Source organism: Chelonus insularis, unplaced genomic scaffold (assembly GCF_013357705.1).
Source record: "Chelonus insularis isolate UGA/USDA-ARS -01 unplaced genomic scaffold, ASM1335770v1 contig_88_pilon, whole genome shotgun sequence".
Classification (NCBI taxonomy): Eukaryota; Metazoa; Arthropoda; class Insecta; order Hymenoptera; family Braconidae; genus Chelonus; species Chelonus insularis.
In genome coordinates, this window is record NW_023276776.1 from 2,883,344 (window position 1) to 2,900,254 (window position 16,911).

At 31.9% G+C, this 16,911-nt stretch overlaps 1 protein-coding gene across 4 annotated transcripts in view; it reads left to right on the forward strand.

Moving 5' to 3' along the window:
* LOC118071579 (uncharacterized) overlaps positions 1 to 16,911 on the forward strand; it is a 117,606-nt gene that overhangs the window by 68,154 nt on the left and 32,541 nt on the right. For 3 of the 4 annotated variants that reach the window (XM_035090771.1, XM_035090772.1, XM_035090770.1), the window contains exon 3: positions 12,467 to 12,478. The exons of the other annotated variant lie outside the window; for it this stretch is intronic. In XM_035090771.1, coding sequence (XP_034946662.1) covers positions 12,467 to 12,478 — 12 coding nt within the window. The remainder of the gene's footprint in view (positions 1 to 12,466; positions 12,479 to 16,911) is intronic. 4 annotated transcript variants of the gene reach the window in all.

Sequence of the window (16,911 nt, forward strand, 5' to 3'; positions counted from 1 at the left end):
TTAAACATGAAGTCTTTGAACAACGCATCGACGCGTTTATTCTGTCAATCAATTTATAAAGGAGTTATCGATTAACCTGAGATCTCAATCTATTCACTCATGAATCATCATATTTTTTATTTTTCCCTACCAAAGACAACGTTAATTTTGTTGTCTGACTATTCCATGTCATTTCTACTGACTCATGTCTTTCGACCTCTGACAATGTCTAGACAATCAACATTTTTCTATATAAACAATCAACTATCAAAGCTCAAACAGCATCCTTCTTCCTTTTTTTTTCATTCTCAACTTATTAAAAAAATTCTCATCCTTGTTTGTTGTAATTTTTATTAAATATTAATTTTACTAAACAAAGAGCCATTGAAATTTGTAATTCAATTCAGAAAAGATTAATTTATTTAAAAATCATAAACATAATAAATTGATTTCTTAGTGTCGACAAATACCCACGCAATATTTCCAGTTTGTCATCCAACACATCCTGCATTATTTATGTCTAGACTTGAGTTGGAAAGAGTTGGACTAATGACAATTCTATAATAGGAATGTGGCAGGCATCATGACATGATAGTTTATGAGATTGAGGGCCAGACGTAGACAGGATGTGTTCATGGGCTTGACGCCATGGCATTTCATATTTTTCTTTACAACAACTCTGGGGCCTGTTCGACATCTGGCAATTCATGCTCTCTATCCTTCTGCCTTCCTCTTTATTTTTTTACTCTTCTGACTTGATATGTTGACTATTGAGCATAGAATAGGACAACTGGTGGTCAAACGAGGGGAAGAAATATATTTTCTATTATACCACACACTGGTTTACAGGTGGCAGGCGGATTTTTCTGCCATTCTCTTGTTAGACTAGTATTTATTCAATACATTCTCTTTTTTATTGATTTTGTTAATAAATTTGAAAATAATACAAAAAAAAAGTGTATGATGCTAGGAACATCTGCGTTTAATAATTGTTCTGGTAGCTGACAGGAGTATCAACCACCTCGAAAAAAAATTATTGATGAATATATTATTCATTCACAATGAAAGTAAATATTTCAATAATTTTATTAGAATTTTATTTTCCTATTATTATATTTAAATATAAAATAATAAATTCCATTAAAAGATAATGAATTATAAAAATATTACCAACTGAATAATTGATGATTAATTTAATTCTGAAGAACAAAATTTCATAAATTTACTGTAATAAATTAAAAAGTAATAATATTTAATAATAAATAAAATAAAAATTTGTTTTAAGAGAAAAAAGGATAAGTATGTATTATAGTAATAGAATAACAGTTGATCTAGTTATGGCACTTCGATACAAAATAGTTGGTAACAACATAATATGCAATGTATTGTAATAACTCAGATATATACCCAGGTTATTCGAAAATCAAATCACATATGTTTATGAGAGGAACTGAATCAGTAAACTCTGTAACTGGAGTTCAATTTCCATCATTTTCCATCGATCGCAGTGACGTTAACATAGTTAATTAGTCAGTTTTGTCGGATATATTCCTAACTATTGAACTACCGGGAAGCAGATATAAATTTCCAATCATCTCTCTCTCTCTCCTTCTTCTTCGTTATTATCAACGTATAGTTGATAGAGAATTTTAGATATACATTCAGATTACTCTAATTGTCTACTGTATTATTGACAAGCTGTTTCAACAACATTTGATATTTTCTTGATTACTACTGTTTCTAAATCCAACTCATTCGAGAAACGATCAAGCTTGAATTAATGGACTCCAAAGAGGATCAGTAATGGAATTGATTCATTGAGTTATAAGTACCTCGAGATTCAGATGCTTAGAACAATAATCGCGAATGATTAATAAAAATAGATATAATTTGAGAATTTTTTTTTTCACAAGCATCTAAAGAATGTCAATTTAAAATACTTGGCCAGTTTAAAGATCAGAGTTATTTTTAACTAATCAATTGTTACGATTAAATTTTAAAGATGTTGGACCTCAATGATTTGCTGAATTTTTTTTATTCTTTTAACATTCAAGTGATCCAACCAATGATTCATCTTAATTTTAGAGTCGAATTTTTTCTGCATGTTTATAGTGTTTTATATTGATAATTTTCATTATTTACTACATGATAACATTTTTTTTATCTCTACATTTGAGAACATAAATTTGCGTCGAGTAAATAGTTGAAATGTTAATTAATTTATTTATTGATCTAATGAAAATAAATATCTTCGAAGCAGCAGGGACGAATAATGAAGTTTTATTGTATTAGCTTGAAATGGTTATTTATTAGAAGAAGAGAAAAAAAAATAGCTAATGGTTAAATATAAGGAAATGCGATAATTAACTGATAATTGATGAGACAAAAAAATAAATTGGTTGTTGAAATCGTGAGTGAGCACGACAGAAGGGAGCAGTGAAGCAGTAGATGGAAAAAAATCGTCACCATTTGAGAAATCACTAGGGTCAAGGAGCCTACTATAACTCATGAATTCCACGAGTAGGAAAGTGTCGTCTGTGAGCTTAGAGATATTTTGGAACACGTTCTACGAAGTGCCCAAGGGATTCTCTTTCCTCTCGTATTCGTCTATGAACTTGACGCACAGCAGAGAGAGTTTCTCGTTTGCGTAGAATGAGAAACTGTGCTTTAGAGCGTGCAGAAAGGATAAACGTGGAAGTGCAGGTGAAAGAGAGTAGGGTGACGTGGTAGAGTAGGTTCTGCAACACATTTTAACTATCCAAATTTAAGTTGGAAGTAAGTGCTTTCGCTCTGAACTAAACTTTTTCCTACGGGGTGTTAGAATTGTATTTATATGCTAATGTTGAAGGGTAGAAGGGTAGATACTGAGCGCTTATGCATGTTTTTGCTTTATTTTGTCACAGGAATGCGTATCGATAACTGAAATGTGAAATAAATTTTCTTGTGTGCTTGAGTATAGTAGTCAAGTAAAAAGGAATTATATGAAAAAAATAAAAATAACTGACAACAGAAAATAATAGAGCAATACAAATGGTATTGGAAAATTTTCTTATGAATAAAAAAAAATGTGAATGAATGAATAAATAACTTATTCAAAGGAAGCAATAAAAATGCAATACAGGTATTGCAACGGTTATATACATTTTATATATTTAATATGACGTCGAAATGAACTCTATGGGTTCCATATGAAAAACCCCTACTATTTTTTTGAAAATAGTTTTTATAATTTCAGCTAAAAAAATATCTCAACACATCTAAACAAAATATCTACAGATAAAAAATTTCTAGGAATTTTTACTAGCCAATTTTTAGTAAAATTTACTAGACTTTTGTTAGTAAAAATAGACAACTAACAAACTTGGGAAAAAGTACTATGTTATATAGATATAAATATTTTTAATAGATGTATTAAATAGAAAGTAAATTCATAAATTTTTTTCTAGAAACTTTTACTGTCAAAAAATTAGTAATTTTTAATTTTTCTTGCTAGTAAATTGTACTATAAATTGACAAGTCAAAATTCCTAGAAATTTTTTTTTCGTGTATGACAGAAAGATTTTTCCAGAAATAACTTTTTTAGAAAAGAGGGATTTAATATAAAAAAAAAAATTATTCAGAAATAAATAAAAGATGGAAAAGGAAAAATAAGAGCGATACAGATGGCATTTGAAAATGATTTTGTGGTCGATTTAGAGTAGACGCAGTGTGTAAAGAAGACTGAAATTGATTTAGAGATGGATATTTGCATAGTCTATAATTCGTCCGGGTGAATAAAAGTATAAGGAGTCGGTTGGAAATCGTTCGTATTCCGGTCGAGGGTTTCTTCTTACAGCGAATCTGGACCTGTCAGAGGGTGCATTACCATTGGAAGTAGAGGAAGAAGTATAAGATGGAAAGGAGGAAAAAAAAAAGAAAACGGAGTAGAAAAGCAAGGCCTCGTGTTCGAATAGCAGACAGTTACTCACCCCTCGTGTAATCCCTGAAGCGTCTAGAGAATACCCGCGCCCGTTATGCTGCACTACAAAACGTAATTTATAAGTTCAACTCTCTGTAAACCTTCAACAGAACAGACGCTTGATATGCGAGTTCCTTTATCTTTTAATCTCATCTATGAACAAAACATGAATATTTTTTTCACCTTTTTACGCCATAAAAAATCGTTTTATACATTATACACTTAGTCTGCGTAAAACAAACTCTTTTATACTCTCAACTGAGCCTGAATTATTATCTTTTACCTAGAAAATATTATAAAGTAGAATTTTACTAAAATTGAAATCCAAAATAAACATTAACTGACTGAATATTCCCTATTTTTAAATAAAAAATCACAAATGCTTTCAAGAGGAAAATTTTAAACATTGATAAAAGATTTTTTAATTATTTCAATTATTCTGTAATTCCAACATTTGAAATTAATTTTCGCTTTTTATTTAATTCAATCTATAATTCATGTTCATTTATAAAATTGAAAAAAATAATTTAATAAAAAATTAACATACTCGGATGAGAATTGGAATTTATTTCCAACATTTATTTAATTTATCGCGATAAATAGAGTCAAAAAATTTTCACAAATTGAGGAAATAATTTTTTTTAAATATTGGTTTATAATTTCATAATTTATTGGTACACTACAAATTCAAGTGCATTCTTGTTAAACATCTAAACTTGTTAAATATGACGTTACCCATTTAATTAACATTGTAGTCACTTTTAATGCGTTTCTAAGTGTGTAAAAAATTACTACAATTTTAATCAAGTGGGTGACGTAATATTTAACACGTTTCGATGTGTAACAAGAATGCATTTAGATTTACTGGGTAGTAAAAATCATTATGCGTAAAATAGTATATTTTAAGGATGATAATATTGAACTGATAAAAATCAATAAAAAATTAAAAAAAAAATATATTGAACGAAATATGTATATTTTTTTGACATAAAGGTTATTTTATAACAGGTAACAAGACAGATCATATTTTAAAGCATCAAAAGAACTAAACATCAGTAGATTATTCTGTCAGTAAAATTGGATATTACTTGTAGTAGGTCGAATGTCACAAAATTTGGCATATTGACAGATTTTTTAAAGTTTATTTTGTTGATAGGTTGTTGCAGTAGAGAGCTTTCAACAAAACATTTTAGTAGAAACAACAGTGCGTGATCCATTTCAATTGAATAAAGAAGAATGAAGTTAAAAAATTGGGGAAAAAAATTCACTAAAAGGGCAAGGGAGGATTTGTGAAGGAAAATGAAACGTCCATTATACGAAATAATTGAAGAAATCCAACAAGCTCTGCATGTAGGAAAAGACGTGGAGGCGTAATAATTCATAAGAAAAACTTTCTTTTCGCTGTCTTGGGAATTGCCTGGAACATTCTTGTGCCTCTGGCCTCTCTGTGAAACTTCTACGTCTTCTCTTGAACCCTCTACTACCCTTGTCGTCGACAGTGTCCTTTTCTCGGATCGTCTTTCTATTAAAAATATTAAATATTTCAATATGGGGATAGAAACGATGCGAGCAAAGTTCAGAGACAAAGACGATAGAAAAAGAAAGGGAGAATTTTCTTTACTACATAGAAAGAATGAAGAGAAAAAAGAGCGAAAAAGTGAGTGAGTTGATACAGAGAAAGGGAAGAGAGGGTTGTAAAAGCAAAGGAGAGCTTACGACGTTAAGCCCGTCGTGATTGAACTATTTATGTTGCGGACGCGTGTATCTACCACGTACCATGTTCTTTCCTCTGTCTCTTTCTTTATATTTCCCTCCGACACGCTCTTAGAATACACCTGACTCGCATTATTCCTCAGATGCCATCCGCGAAGATATTCAAAGGCAAAATTTTTCAATAGGTTTCGATATTATTTTACCTTTTATCTCCCCCGACATTCCTGTTATATTTTTTAAGTGTCTTTTCCCGTTTTTAATAATCTTACTATTTTTCAAGCTATTTCTACTTCAAATAAAATATGAATCTGCCTTTGAATAAGTGGCATTCGACTAATTCTTTCCTCTTCAAAAGATGACATTTTTTTTAGCAATAAATCGATAAAACAAATATTCAGTTTATCAAAAATTTGTATCTCATGAGAAAATGGTCTTGAATAATTTAGATGTGAAAAGAAATTAAGTCAAATCAACAATCACTGAATTTTAGAATCAAATTGAGGTATATAAAATGATTTTTTATAAAAAAAAAAAAAGCTGAATAAATTTTTTTTTTATACTAAATGCAGTTCAGGGTATGAAGAGATAATTTCGTTATTGGATTTCACATTTTATGTCGAGTAAATTTTCAAATCAAAATTTTCTTTCTGTTCTTCAAATAAAATTTAAACTCTTAAATGGTCGATTATAATAAAATTGAATTATATAAAAATATTATTTTTGAAAGAGACAGGAATTTTTTCAGAAAATTGAGTAAATTTGTATATTTAATTCGATCTGATGGAGAGTAATTCAAGCGCAAGTGAAAATTTCCATTCGTTTAGTAAGTGTTTTTCTCTCTAACGTCAAGTGAAAGCCTGACGGATGAAAGTCAGTGTTTGCCAACGAGGGAATTCGGAAATAAAAAAAAAAAAAGACTGAATGCAAGAGAAAGAGAGAGAGAGAGAAAGAGAAAAGAAAAAATAATAGGAAAAAAAACAAATGTGTATCTCCGGAATTCTACGGAGAAGATGGAGCGGAGAAGCACAAGAAAGCTACGAGGAAGCTGCTGGTAATGTGAGAGATTATCTCCCGCAGGGGTGAGTTTTATCTCGGGGAAGGAGAGGAGTAAAGCACGATATCTGGCAGAGATCCATAAGCCCAAGCGCGGAGTGTGATCGCAAGCCACTAGTAGCAGCAACGTGTGCGAGTACATTCTTTTTATTCATTCCAAGCCCTCACATTCATCCTCACTGTAATATTGTTTAAAGGTAAAAAATAACCCCGAACATGCTTGCTCCATTTCTAAATTATTTAATCGCTCTTCGTCACTCTGGAATTAAATTAAAATTTATGTCAAATATTTTTCTCTATATAAATAAAAATCGGACGCATATTTTTCAACATTATCTTCTTTAAAAAGTAAAATAAAATCATTTGAAATCCATCTAATCTATTACATTTTTATATCTCTAATAATAATTAGCTTATAATTCAGTCTATTAGATAAGTGGATTTCACTTAACCTATCGTAATTATAAGATAATGACAGGATTATTTTTAAAAAGAAACTAGAACATGAAGTAAAAATATCTACGTTTCATTGGAAAATAATTAAAGCTCATTTTCTCAACAAATCATCTTTGATATTTATCATTTTTCCGATAAATTAAAAATACTTTGGCTAATGGATATCTAAAAAAGGCTTTCAATAACTCATTTATTTAGTTGAAAAAAAATGTATATTTCCCTAATTGCCATTAGGAAAATTACCAGAACAATTCGCTTCACATTTTTAGCCAATTCAATCGCTCATTGTCATTTTAGAATTAAATTAAAATATATATAAAATATTTTAGCTTATGAAAAACAGATGGATATGCAGCATCTATAGTGATGATGTTTTATACAAATCCATCAAAATCAATCAATTAAAGTTTCTAGTACTTACGTCAGATAAAAAATATTTGACGCATGAAAATTTTACAACTAATGTATTTCCCAAAGGGATTCATCCCCTAGACAAACATTTGATATCTCTGGTCAGTGATATTTAGAGCGTACATAGGGATATCATGAATTGCATGCGCATGCTCGATTACTCCCTGGTCCGAAAATACGCGACGCACGCCCACTTTGACGAACACGGTGTTTCTGTAGAGGGGGTGGCAATGGCGGTGGTCGAAATCACCCCCTAGTGCAACGTACCATGGCCCATACGGTCTTCCAATGTTCACGACTAAAAGCATATCCCTTCTCCGTTCATCCCTTACAGTATTGGCCAAAAATAATTTACCTATTTTCTATTATTCAACATTCTGTTAATAATCAGTACTTTTAATTGATATTTTTTTATCTCTCATTATAACATAAATAACATTTTTATTATCTCCAAGAATAAAAAAAAAAAATAGATCAACTTTCAATTATTTATTTCAACATTTAAATATCTCGCAAATGTATCTTTTTACACTAAAGCTCTAAAATTATAAATAAAAATAAAATAAAAAAATAATAGAGAGAGGAATTTGATTATTTTAATAAAGCGTATAATGAACAATTGATAAAAATAATGAATTGTATAGTAATGAAATGCATTGTTATTATTTGAAATTCATAACAAAGACATAACAATGACTAAATTATTTTAGAGTTCTTTGATAATTTGTTGAGGAATTGAGATCGTTCAAAAGCGTTCAAATAATTTTGGCCATAACTGTATGTTCGCTAACCTACCCTTAGCCTGGAGCAGAAACCCTGCGAGGGTGGTGACACGTTTCCGTGAACAATGCCGCTTATACAGGCTTGCTAGCGTCCAAAAGCTTCCTCATATAAACTCCTCAAAATTGTTTCAGGCTATTGTCAATAACTTTTAGAGCAAAGTAACTCGATGATTCATAGCACCAAGACGACAATCCGTAGAAAAAGAGAGAAACGAGTAGCTAGACAAATTGCCACGACTTTTCGGGATATGAGAAAGGGTGGAAAATAAAAAAAAAAAGAGAGAGGGACTACGACAATACTGTGGACGGATACAGATGATTCTGAGCTGATTCGAGACATTTTGTTCGCTGGCAAAATACTGAAAATAGAAATGTAGAACCCAAGAGGTTTTACACAGTTTACTAGAAATCCTCTCATTTTAGTTGATGGGTGGTGGTTGGAGGTAGGAAGGGTGACCAAAAGCTTTAGGTGGAGAATTAATCCTTTGGATTTAATGCCGGAAGTGGTACTGTTCGTTGCTTGTCATAAATTGGATTATGAATTGTTATATTTTTGTGTGACGCCCTCTTGCTTTGGACCAAGTCCTCGGCCTTTGTCTTTATAAAATCCGCTTTTATGAATGAATTATTTTGTTCAAAAAGGTGTCTTATAGTCTATTAACTCTCTTTCCCTTTCCTCTTAAAACAAAAACTACTTTCATTCTGAATTGGATATTTTAATTGAGGTGAAAATACATTGGATTATTTTCAAATATTTCTTTTCATTCAAAACAAAATATAAATATTTTTTTTTTATCAATAAAAAATTTTAAAACAATATTTCAAAAAATTGTTTTACTTTTAAATGGTACTTTAAATATCAGCGAAATTAAAAAAAACTTGATTAAGAGAAAATGATATTTTTATTTGATTAAATAGAGTCAATGAATGTCATTTAAACAATGACCAGAAGTTAAAAATTAAAAAATAATATCCAAGGGGATTGAATGAGCAAAAAACAACGTGCTTTTTTTCATAGTTAAATTAACGACTAACAGTTGGGATAAAATGTCACAATTATCCTTGCTAACTCTGTCAAAACACCAACATTAATCGTCGGATTAGAGGTATTTTCATTTTTACGACGTCGTCATTCACTGTCGGTGTTTCAAGATTAAGATACTCAGTAGACATTAAATACCTGTGGAATTTAACTGTTTATTATTAGTGTTGAAAGGCTCTAATATATTTTAGCGACAGAAATACAGTCTTTCAGTATATCCAAGACGGTGGAAATTTACTTCAAAAAATTTCAATGTTAACCTACTGTTGTCGACAGATTTTGTTACAGTTTACACTGTCAAGTGACAGCTGTATTTAGTCTCTGTCATCAACATTTTTTGTGTCTCGAATGAAGAATATTTACGATAAAAAAATTCGGATTATTTATTAAGAGTTTTAATGAAAAGGGAATAAATTATTGATAAAAAATATTTATTTAGTGAGATAGGCTTTAGAAGAATAATTTTTCTAATAAACATGAGTTCTTGATAGAAAATGAGGTTTATTTTAGTTGATAGAATGACGTGAAGAGGAAGAAGTGTAAAAGGAGAAGAAGACGTAAAAGGAGAACGGAAAAACCTGAAGTGGTTTAAGTGTCTTTTTCTTCCTCTCGGGAGTAGGACATGGCCTCTTTAAGGCGCCGGCCGTACAGGTTCGGTCTACATCCACTTTGCTTTCCTCCAACTCCTGTTGGCGTTTTCTCTTCTTTCTTGCAGCTCCCAAGCGGATGCAGTCAGGGAAATGTAGTGGAACGCCGTGAGGGGGTAAGGTTGGATAAAGTAAAGGGACTAGAAGACGCTGGTATTACCTACCAATACCACGGGATTTATTCGTGGCGTATAAAGAAAATCGAACCTCCTGCAGCGTACGTAAGAGCCACTGTATTTTTATTCGACGGCTCGATATGTCATAAAGGGAGAGCAATAGTAGAAAAAAAAAAATAATAAGAAGCGGATTGAGACTCTAGAGAGAATAATGGTGAGGGGAGAAACAAAATAGCTCGACATTCAAAGAGATTGATGGAGAAAAAAAGTGAGAGTACGCTACTTTGGTGTATGAAAGATTTTTTATCCAAAGCCAAAGAGCAAACAAAGCGACAAATAAGAGTCCAAAAGAGTACCCGAAAGGGTTTCAAGAGAATCAAGAGTAGCCCTATCGTCACTAGCCCCAAGATTTTTGCTCGCATGCCATCAGACAGTCAAGAGCTTTCGCCAAGACTTCATGCTTAGACATTTTATTTCTTTCATTCCCTCTTTTGGCTTATGCAGAAAAAAAAGACAAATACTGTGCATGACTTGGTACATTTTTTTTCCTCTCATCGACTCCTCTACTTATCAAGCTCATACCAAACTCTTCGTCTTCCTGAGTCTCTATGAGCTTTTGTTTTCCCTTCACTCTCTCGTCCACCCCCTTTAGATCTTAAACTAAGTGAACTAGAAGTATATTAGAGATTATATTTCTTCTCACTTGCACATTTTTGTTCTTAAAATGATGGAAATTTTTTATCCAATAGATTCCTTTTTTTCTTTATTTAATATTCAGTTCTTTTTTTTTTTTTTTGCTATTTAGTGAATTTTAATATAAAATTTCGTCTTGGTTGCGAATTGATTGCGAAGGGTGGCAAACCAATATCCCTTGCCTTACGTTGAAAAGCGAGAGATATTGATACTCTGATGTATCTCAGCAAATACCAGATCGTATGCGGATTGCAGAAGACGAGAGGATGAGTAAACTCCACAAAATCTAGCACAGCAGTGATACTTCCCACGATATACATATATTACATACCTCCATGTATTCTCCTTAATTTCCGTCGTATATTTACCGTACTTATAATAGAGTCCAATGAGCAGTACATATGAGCACAAGGAAATTATTTTCTAAGAATAAATAACAAGGAAGAGAAATACATTTTATTCTTTCTCATCATTTTCATTTTTTTCCTTTCACAAAAAAAAATTCATAATAAAAATAAAACTGTGTCGAGTGGATAAATATAATAATTTGTAGAATGTGAGAAAAATATGATCACTGCTCTTGAAAGCAGAATAGATTCTTAAATGAAATAAAAGCAAGTCACAAATTACTGGACACATATCAATAATTTTTCTCTGTCTAACCACCTGCAAAAGTTTTTCTTTCTGGTCAAAAAGTTATCCCACGAACACGTGTTACTCACAAAACTGAGTCAAAGCTTGGTAGTCACTAGCGAATCGAGAACTTTATCTACGTCAGTACCAAAAACTTTCTTTTTCTTATTCTTTTCAATTTTTTCCTCGTGTATTGAAGTGTAAAGAAGGAAGATTCAACATTTAACTCCACTACCATATCTATCAGTAAAAATTCTTTAATTAAACCTTTTGTATTTCCATAGTAGAAAAAGAAAAAGAATCACTGCAAAAGGGGGAGGGAGGAACCCAATGAAAAGCAAGGAAAAATTGCTTTGAAAGCTCGATACAATTTCTCTTTATTTCCTATTTTTTTCTTCTTCCCTGAAGACAACTCTTCAAAGACCCGCGGGGCTGACATTTAAATTCATTTAAAATCCGCGCTCTCGAGGTATGCAAACAGTAAAAGAGAATACGCAGATTGTGCACTCAAACTCGGTTGTACAACACAGTGTAGTTGCGTGCACCGCGCTTATTCTCTCTCTGGCTCGTGCGTAACTCTGGCGTACTACCCGTTTGTGTTTGTAAATGCAATTACGCCGAATGTCCAAAGCAGATGCCTGGCGGTCACTACGATGCTTTCCACCCCTTGACCGCCCTTTGTTCTGGGAGCCAATAAATGCGCACTAAATCTACTAATGCCTGACCCCCTGCTTCGTAGTCCTGTGGATTCCGTTTATCGTGCCTCATCCCTCCGACTTCCGAGATTGCTAATGCGAAATTTTTTTTTTATTTCATTTTATCATTTATCATGTTATCCATTTGACGGTTTCACTCTATTCATTATTATTATTATTTTATTTCCATTCCAAATCCCATATTGTACTTTATTTACTAAATAAAATACCGTCGTTTAAAAATATTCGATATTTTAAATAATGGACTGTTTTTATTTCTTGTTTCAGGCAAAATTCCAAGTAAGTCGAGTCGAACAGTTAAGAATTCATTGATTCGTGAGTGAAATATTTTTATTAATTTCTCATAAATTGAACTGATAGATACACTTGTGAAAAATATTTACTTAGTTTTCTGGATCATTTTATATGAGAAAAATAAAATTCGGCAATAGAATGAGATAAATGAAAATGGGTGGGTTTTTAATACAATAAATAGTCAAGTTAATGCATCTCTAGTGAATAAAACGAATAAAATATTCAAGAAAGAAAATTATTTTTACGCTTGTCAATTTTCCAATTGATTTTGCTACACTTTTTTTTAAGGGAATCAAGTTAATTCGACACACGCTCAAGACACCCTTCTATTTGACCCCCATAATGTTTCCGTTAAAGAAAGAAAAAAGACTTAAGCCACGCGTCCAACTTGAACAATTCCGTTACGAATTTTTGAGTGGTTCTTTTCTATTTTTATTCATCTCCGTTTTTTACTCCGGATACTTGCACGTGCGGTGGTTTGTTAGCGGCCATTTTTTGTGCTTAAACAGTCCCATAGAGTAGTCACAACCCTTATAAAGAGACGGCGTAGTTTCACTACTGGTGACAGAGAGCAAGAACACCCTTCTAGCCGAAAATCAATAATCCACCCGACTGCCAGTAAGAACTATTGCGAAATTGCGTGTAAACACGCACCAAAAGCAATTCACTTTCCTCTTTCTACAATCAAAACATTTTGTAATAGAAAACTTATTCCACTCTCTCTCTCTCTATACTCCAAACTATTACCTCTTAGACTATTGTAACCATTTATTTGATTGGAACAAAGTTTAAAAAAAAAAAAAAATAATACCATGATTCAAGTTATTTTTTTAAATTTGTACCGACATGCAAAGATCAAACAAAGACTCGGAGTAATACTATTTCTACCGAGAAATAAATACAATGAGAAAATAGGAATATTCTCTATGATAATAATGAATATGAAGAGTCAATAATACTAATTATTGAATAATTGGAAGCATAATATTTTCAATTGAACGATTATCATTATAGCTTGGGGCTAATCTTTCCAACCGATAACAAATCGTTATAATAATTTTGAACCCTTTGTAAGTACTAAATAATATTCATATCATAGATGGTTTATTCGAACCAATAATTCCTAATAATGAATAGATATATTATACATATGTATATTCGTAATAGAAATTTCTCATTCACTGTATATACAACAAAGTAAATAATTAATTAAAGAGCTTTTGTAACGATTGTAAGAGTGCGTCAAGTGCAGCTGTATCGTATGCAACAGTATCACGTACATTGTTCCTATTCACTCCACGTAATTCCGTGTATTCCTGATTATTAAGCTCATCGAGTACATTACGGGTCGAGCCACGTTTCCGCGCCGCAAACGCAGCCTGTAATGCAGCTTTCCACCTCTCTCGTCTACACGTCTTTCTCTCTCATCCGAAATATCGTGAGGAGCGCTCATGCAGAAGGGTGGTTGAGCGCGATTATAGTGTGCCACAATTAGAACACAGTATAGTTGCAAGAGCTCCCTCCATAAACCCACCCCACATCCACCCTCTTGTAGAAGATACTCAGTGAAATTCTTGTGATTTGTCCCAAGACGTCTATTCAACAATTCGCCGCTCTGCTCCTCCTTCACCCCCACCTTCTCTTCATCTCTTCACTGACAACCCTCAAAATACAGTCAAAATACGCTTATTAAATTGTCAAATAAATCTTCTGCAAAAAAGTTGCCTTCTAAATAAAACAACAAAAAGATTTTCACGTCAACTATTCGGTTTTGGAGACAGAAAAAACTTTGGTTGTCAAAATGACAAGTTTTTATTTTGTTTATAAAAGTCAGTTTTTGGGCACGCTCAATGGAGGTCCAATTCGAGCCTGAAAACATGTTTCAGGCCCATAACGCATTCTAATCAGGCCCAAAAATATTTTTGGGCTTAAATTGGGTCTGTGTTCGGCTTTTTTTCAGTTTGGACATGTTTTAGACCTCTTTTGAGCCTTTTACTCGGATATTATTGAATTATTTACGAGTTTATCTTCCTGAAGTGATGATATATTTTGATGATAATAAATCACAAAATCAGCAAGTATTATTATACATATAATAAACCTTCGTATATAATTTTCCAAGATTTCGAGGGACGAGTCTGTTTCTGATGGTGATGACGCTGAGAGCTACCGCGTATTTATTTTGAGTTGCTGTCGAATGCAGAGAGACACACGCTTGCAGATGCATATGAGTATCGGTTGAAGATTGAAGAGCTGGTGAATATATGTATACTATAAATAAACGAGTCTCGTCGCGATCGACCGCAACCACTGGTCCAGACATTCTACCTCTACATTTTTTACGGAATAACGGAGATTAATCTCCTGCCGATATTCCAATAGTTGTCACGTCTATAATTAATCCATTTCTATTGTCCAACCAGTCGAGGTGATACAGCAGAATATTTTTAAATCCATACATTAAGTATTATTTTTATATTTTTTTATCTACTCTTCATCCTTATTATCTTTTTATCAAATGCACAGATGCTTTTACTAAATATTTTATTATTTATTTACCTCATTGTTGTTTATATAATTTAATTCAATATATTTTTAATAAATTTAATTACATTTTACTCCTGAAATATTTGAAACGACAATTGAATTAAAGTTGAATGTAACATTGTCTTTATTTTCTTTCTTCTTCAAGAAACTTCAAAGAACAAATAATTTCGATAACTCTGATCCTTCCTTCAGTGCAGCTGGAGATAAAGTTAGTAACTTGAAATCATTAATTAAATAATAAAATAATTATAATAATAATTAAGAGAAAACAAATTTATAGTTGACTAAGAAATAGGTAAAGATGAAAAAGAGAAAAAAATCTTGGCGTCGACGGATTTGACTCTCTTTTCAATCAAGGAACATTGTTGCGGTCTCATGAACAAATTGGATGATCCAACCCCCTTAATTGCATCTAGCGAAACGACGGAAAGAGAGTGAGTAGGAGTAAGTGAGATAAAAATATAGGTAGAATAAAGTATTTTGATCTTCTTCTTGTCTCATTTCTCTCGGTCGTGTCGTTTTCTAGGCCACAGGATTATCTCCTGGCTAGATTTGTCCCCTAATTCTTGCGTCTTGCAGACATAATTTCTCTCTCGAAAATTGGGATTTCTAATGCAATAATTTTCTGTTATTCTGTAACTTTCACTTAAATTAAAATATTAACTAGCTATTTTAATTATTTTAATAGTGTTATAACTATTAAGATATTTCATTTTAAATAGCTTTCATTTAAATTATGTATGCCTTTTCGACTGTTATTCCACACATGCAAATACCAATGTACTTTCATCTTTGAAGTTGTATGCTTGTTCGAAATCGAATTCCTCCAATATTTTTACCATCTCGTTTATTTGTTACACGGATTGTTATATTCATGTTCAATGAATTGTTTTACGTTTAGAATTACCATCAAACTTTTAACAACTTTTAATAAATCTGTTTCACATGTTCATAAAATAAATTCTTTTTAATTACCACTATCATTTATTTTATTGTAGTGATTAAGTGACAAAAATTATTCTATATTGATCCACAAACGGATAAATGTAAGATTAAATATTGATTTTCTTCAAATAATTTTTTTTTTCCAAAGTTTTTAGTTGACATATAAATATTTATAAAGATTTCACAAGAGAAAATTCAATAATTAAAATACCTACAAATTAATAATCTTATCCTTGCTTGTGGAGTTGCAAGCTGTCTTTACAAAAAGTTTGTTTCATCAATTAATCAACGAAATTAATGATAACTTAATTAAAAAGATTAAAAAAAATTTTTTTTTATCCATTGAGTATTCAAATGAAATGATAATTAAGAGTAATTTTGTGGCATAGGATTTTTTTCCGTTGTTCGTATTGTATTTTTTAGTGCAAGAAGTTTGCCAATACAATTTAGTGAAGGATTTGGTGAAATCCCTTAAGATTAATCTACATCTTGGTATTTTATTTTTATCAAAGGCATAATTAAGTAAATAATGATAAATGATTCACTTGTCAAATTAGCTTATTGATGAACATTCAACAAACATTTCTGATCTTGATGATAAATCCATATCCAATCGTGTAATCCGGTGTACTGAATTGATTCGGATCACTCGTGTGTAACGTGGACTCATGTTAAGCTCTTCGTATAGCTATTGGACAGACAGACGCGCATGGGACATGTATGTATATGAGTATAGCATCCAATAACATGTGGATTGTGCATCGATTGTCTTCTTTGCACGATGAGACACAGACGAATGACGCGTGTGTCCTACAAATGGCCATTCAGCCGTAACCATACGGCCTTGAAAGGGTTCAAAGGGTGAATATATTACATGAAGAGCATCAAACCATCCCTTGTCCCTCTTCAACGCAACTGGACCGCGG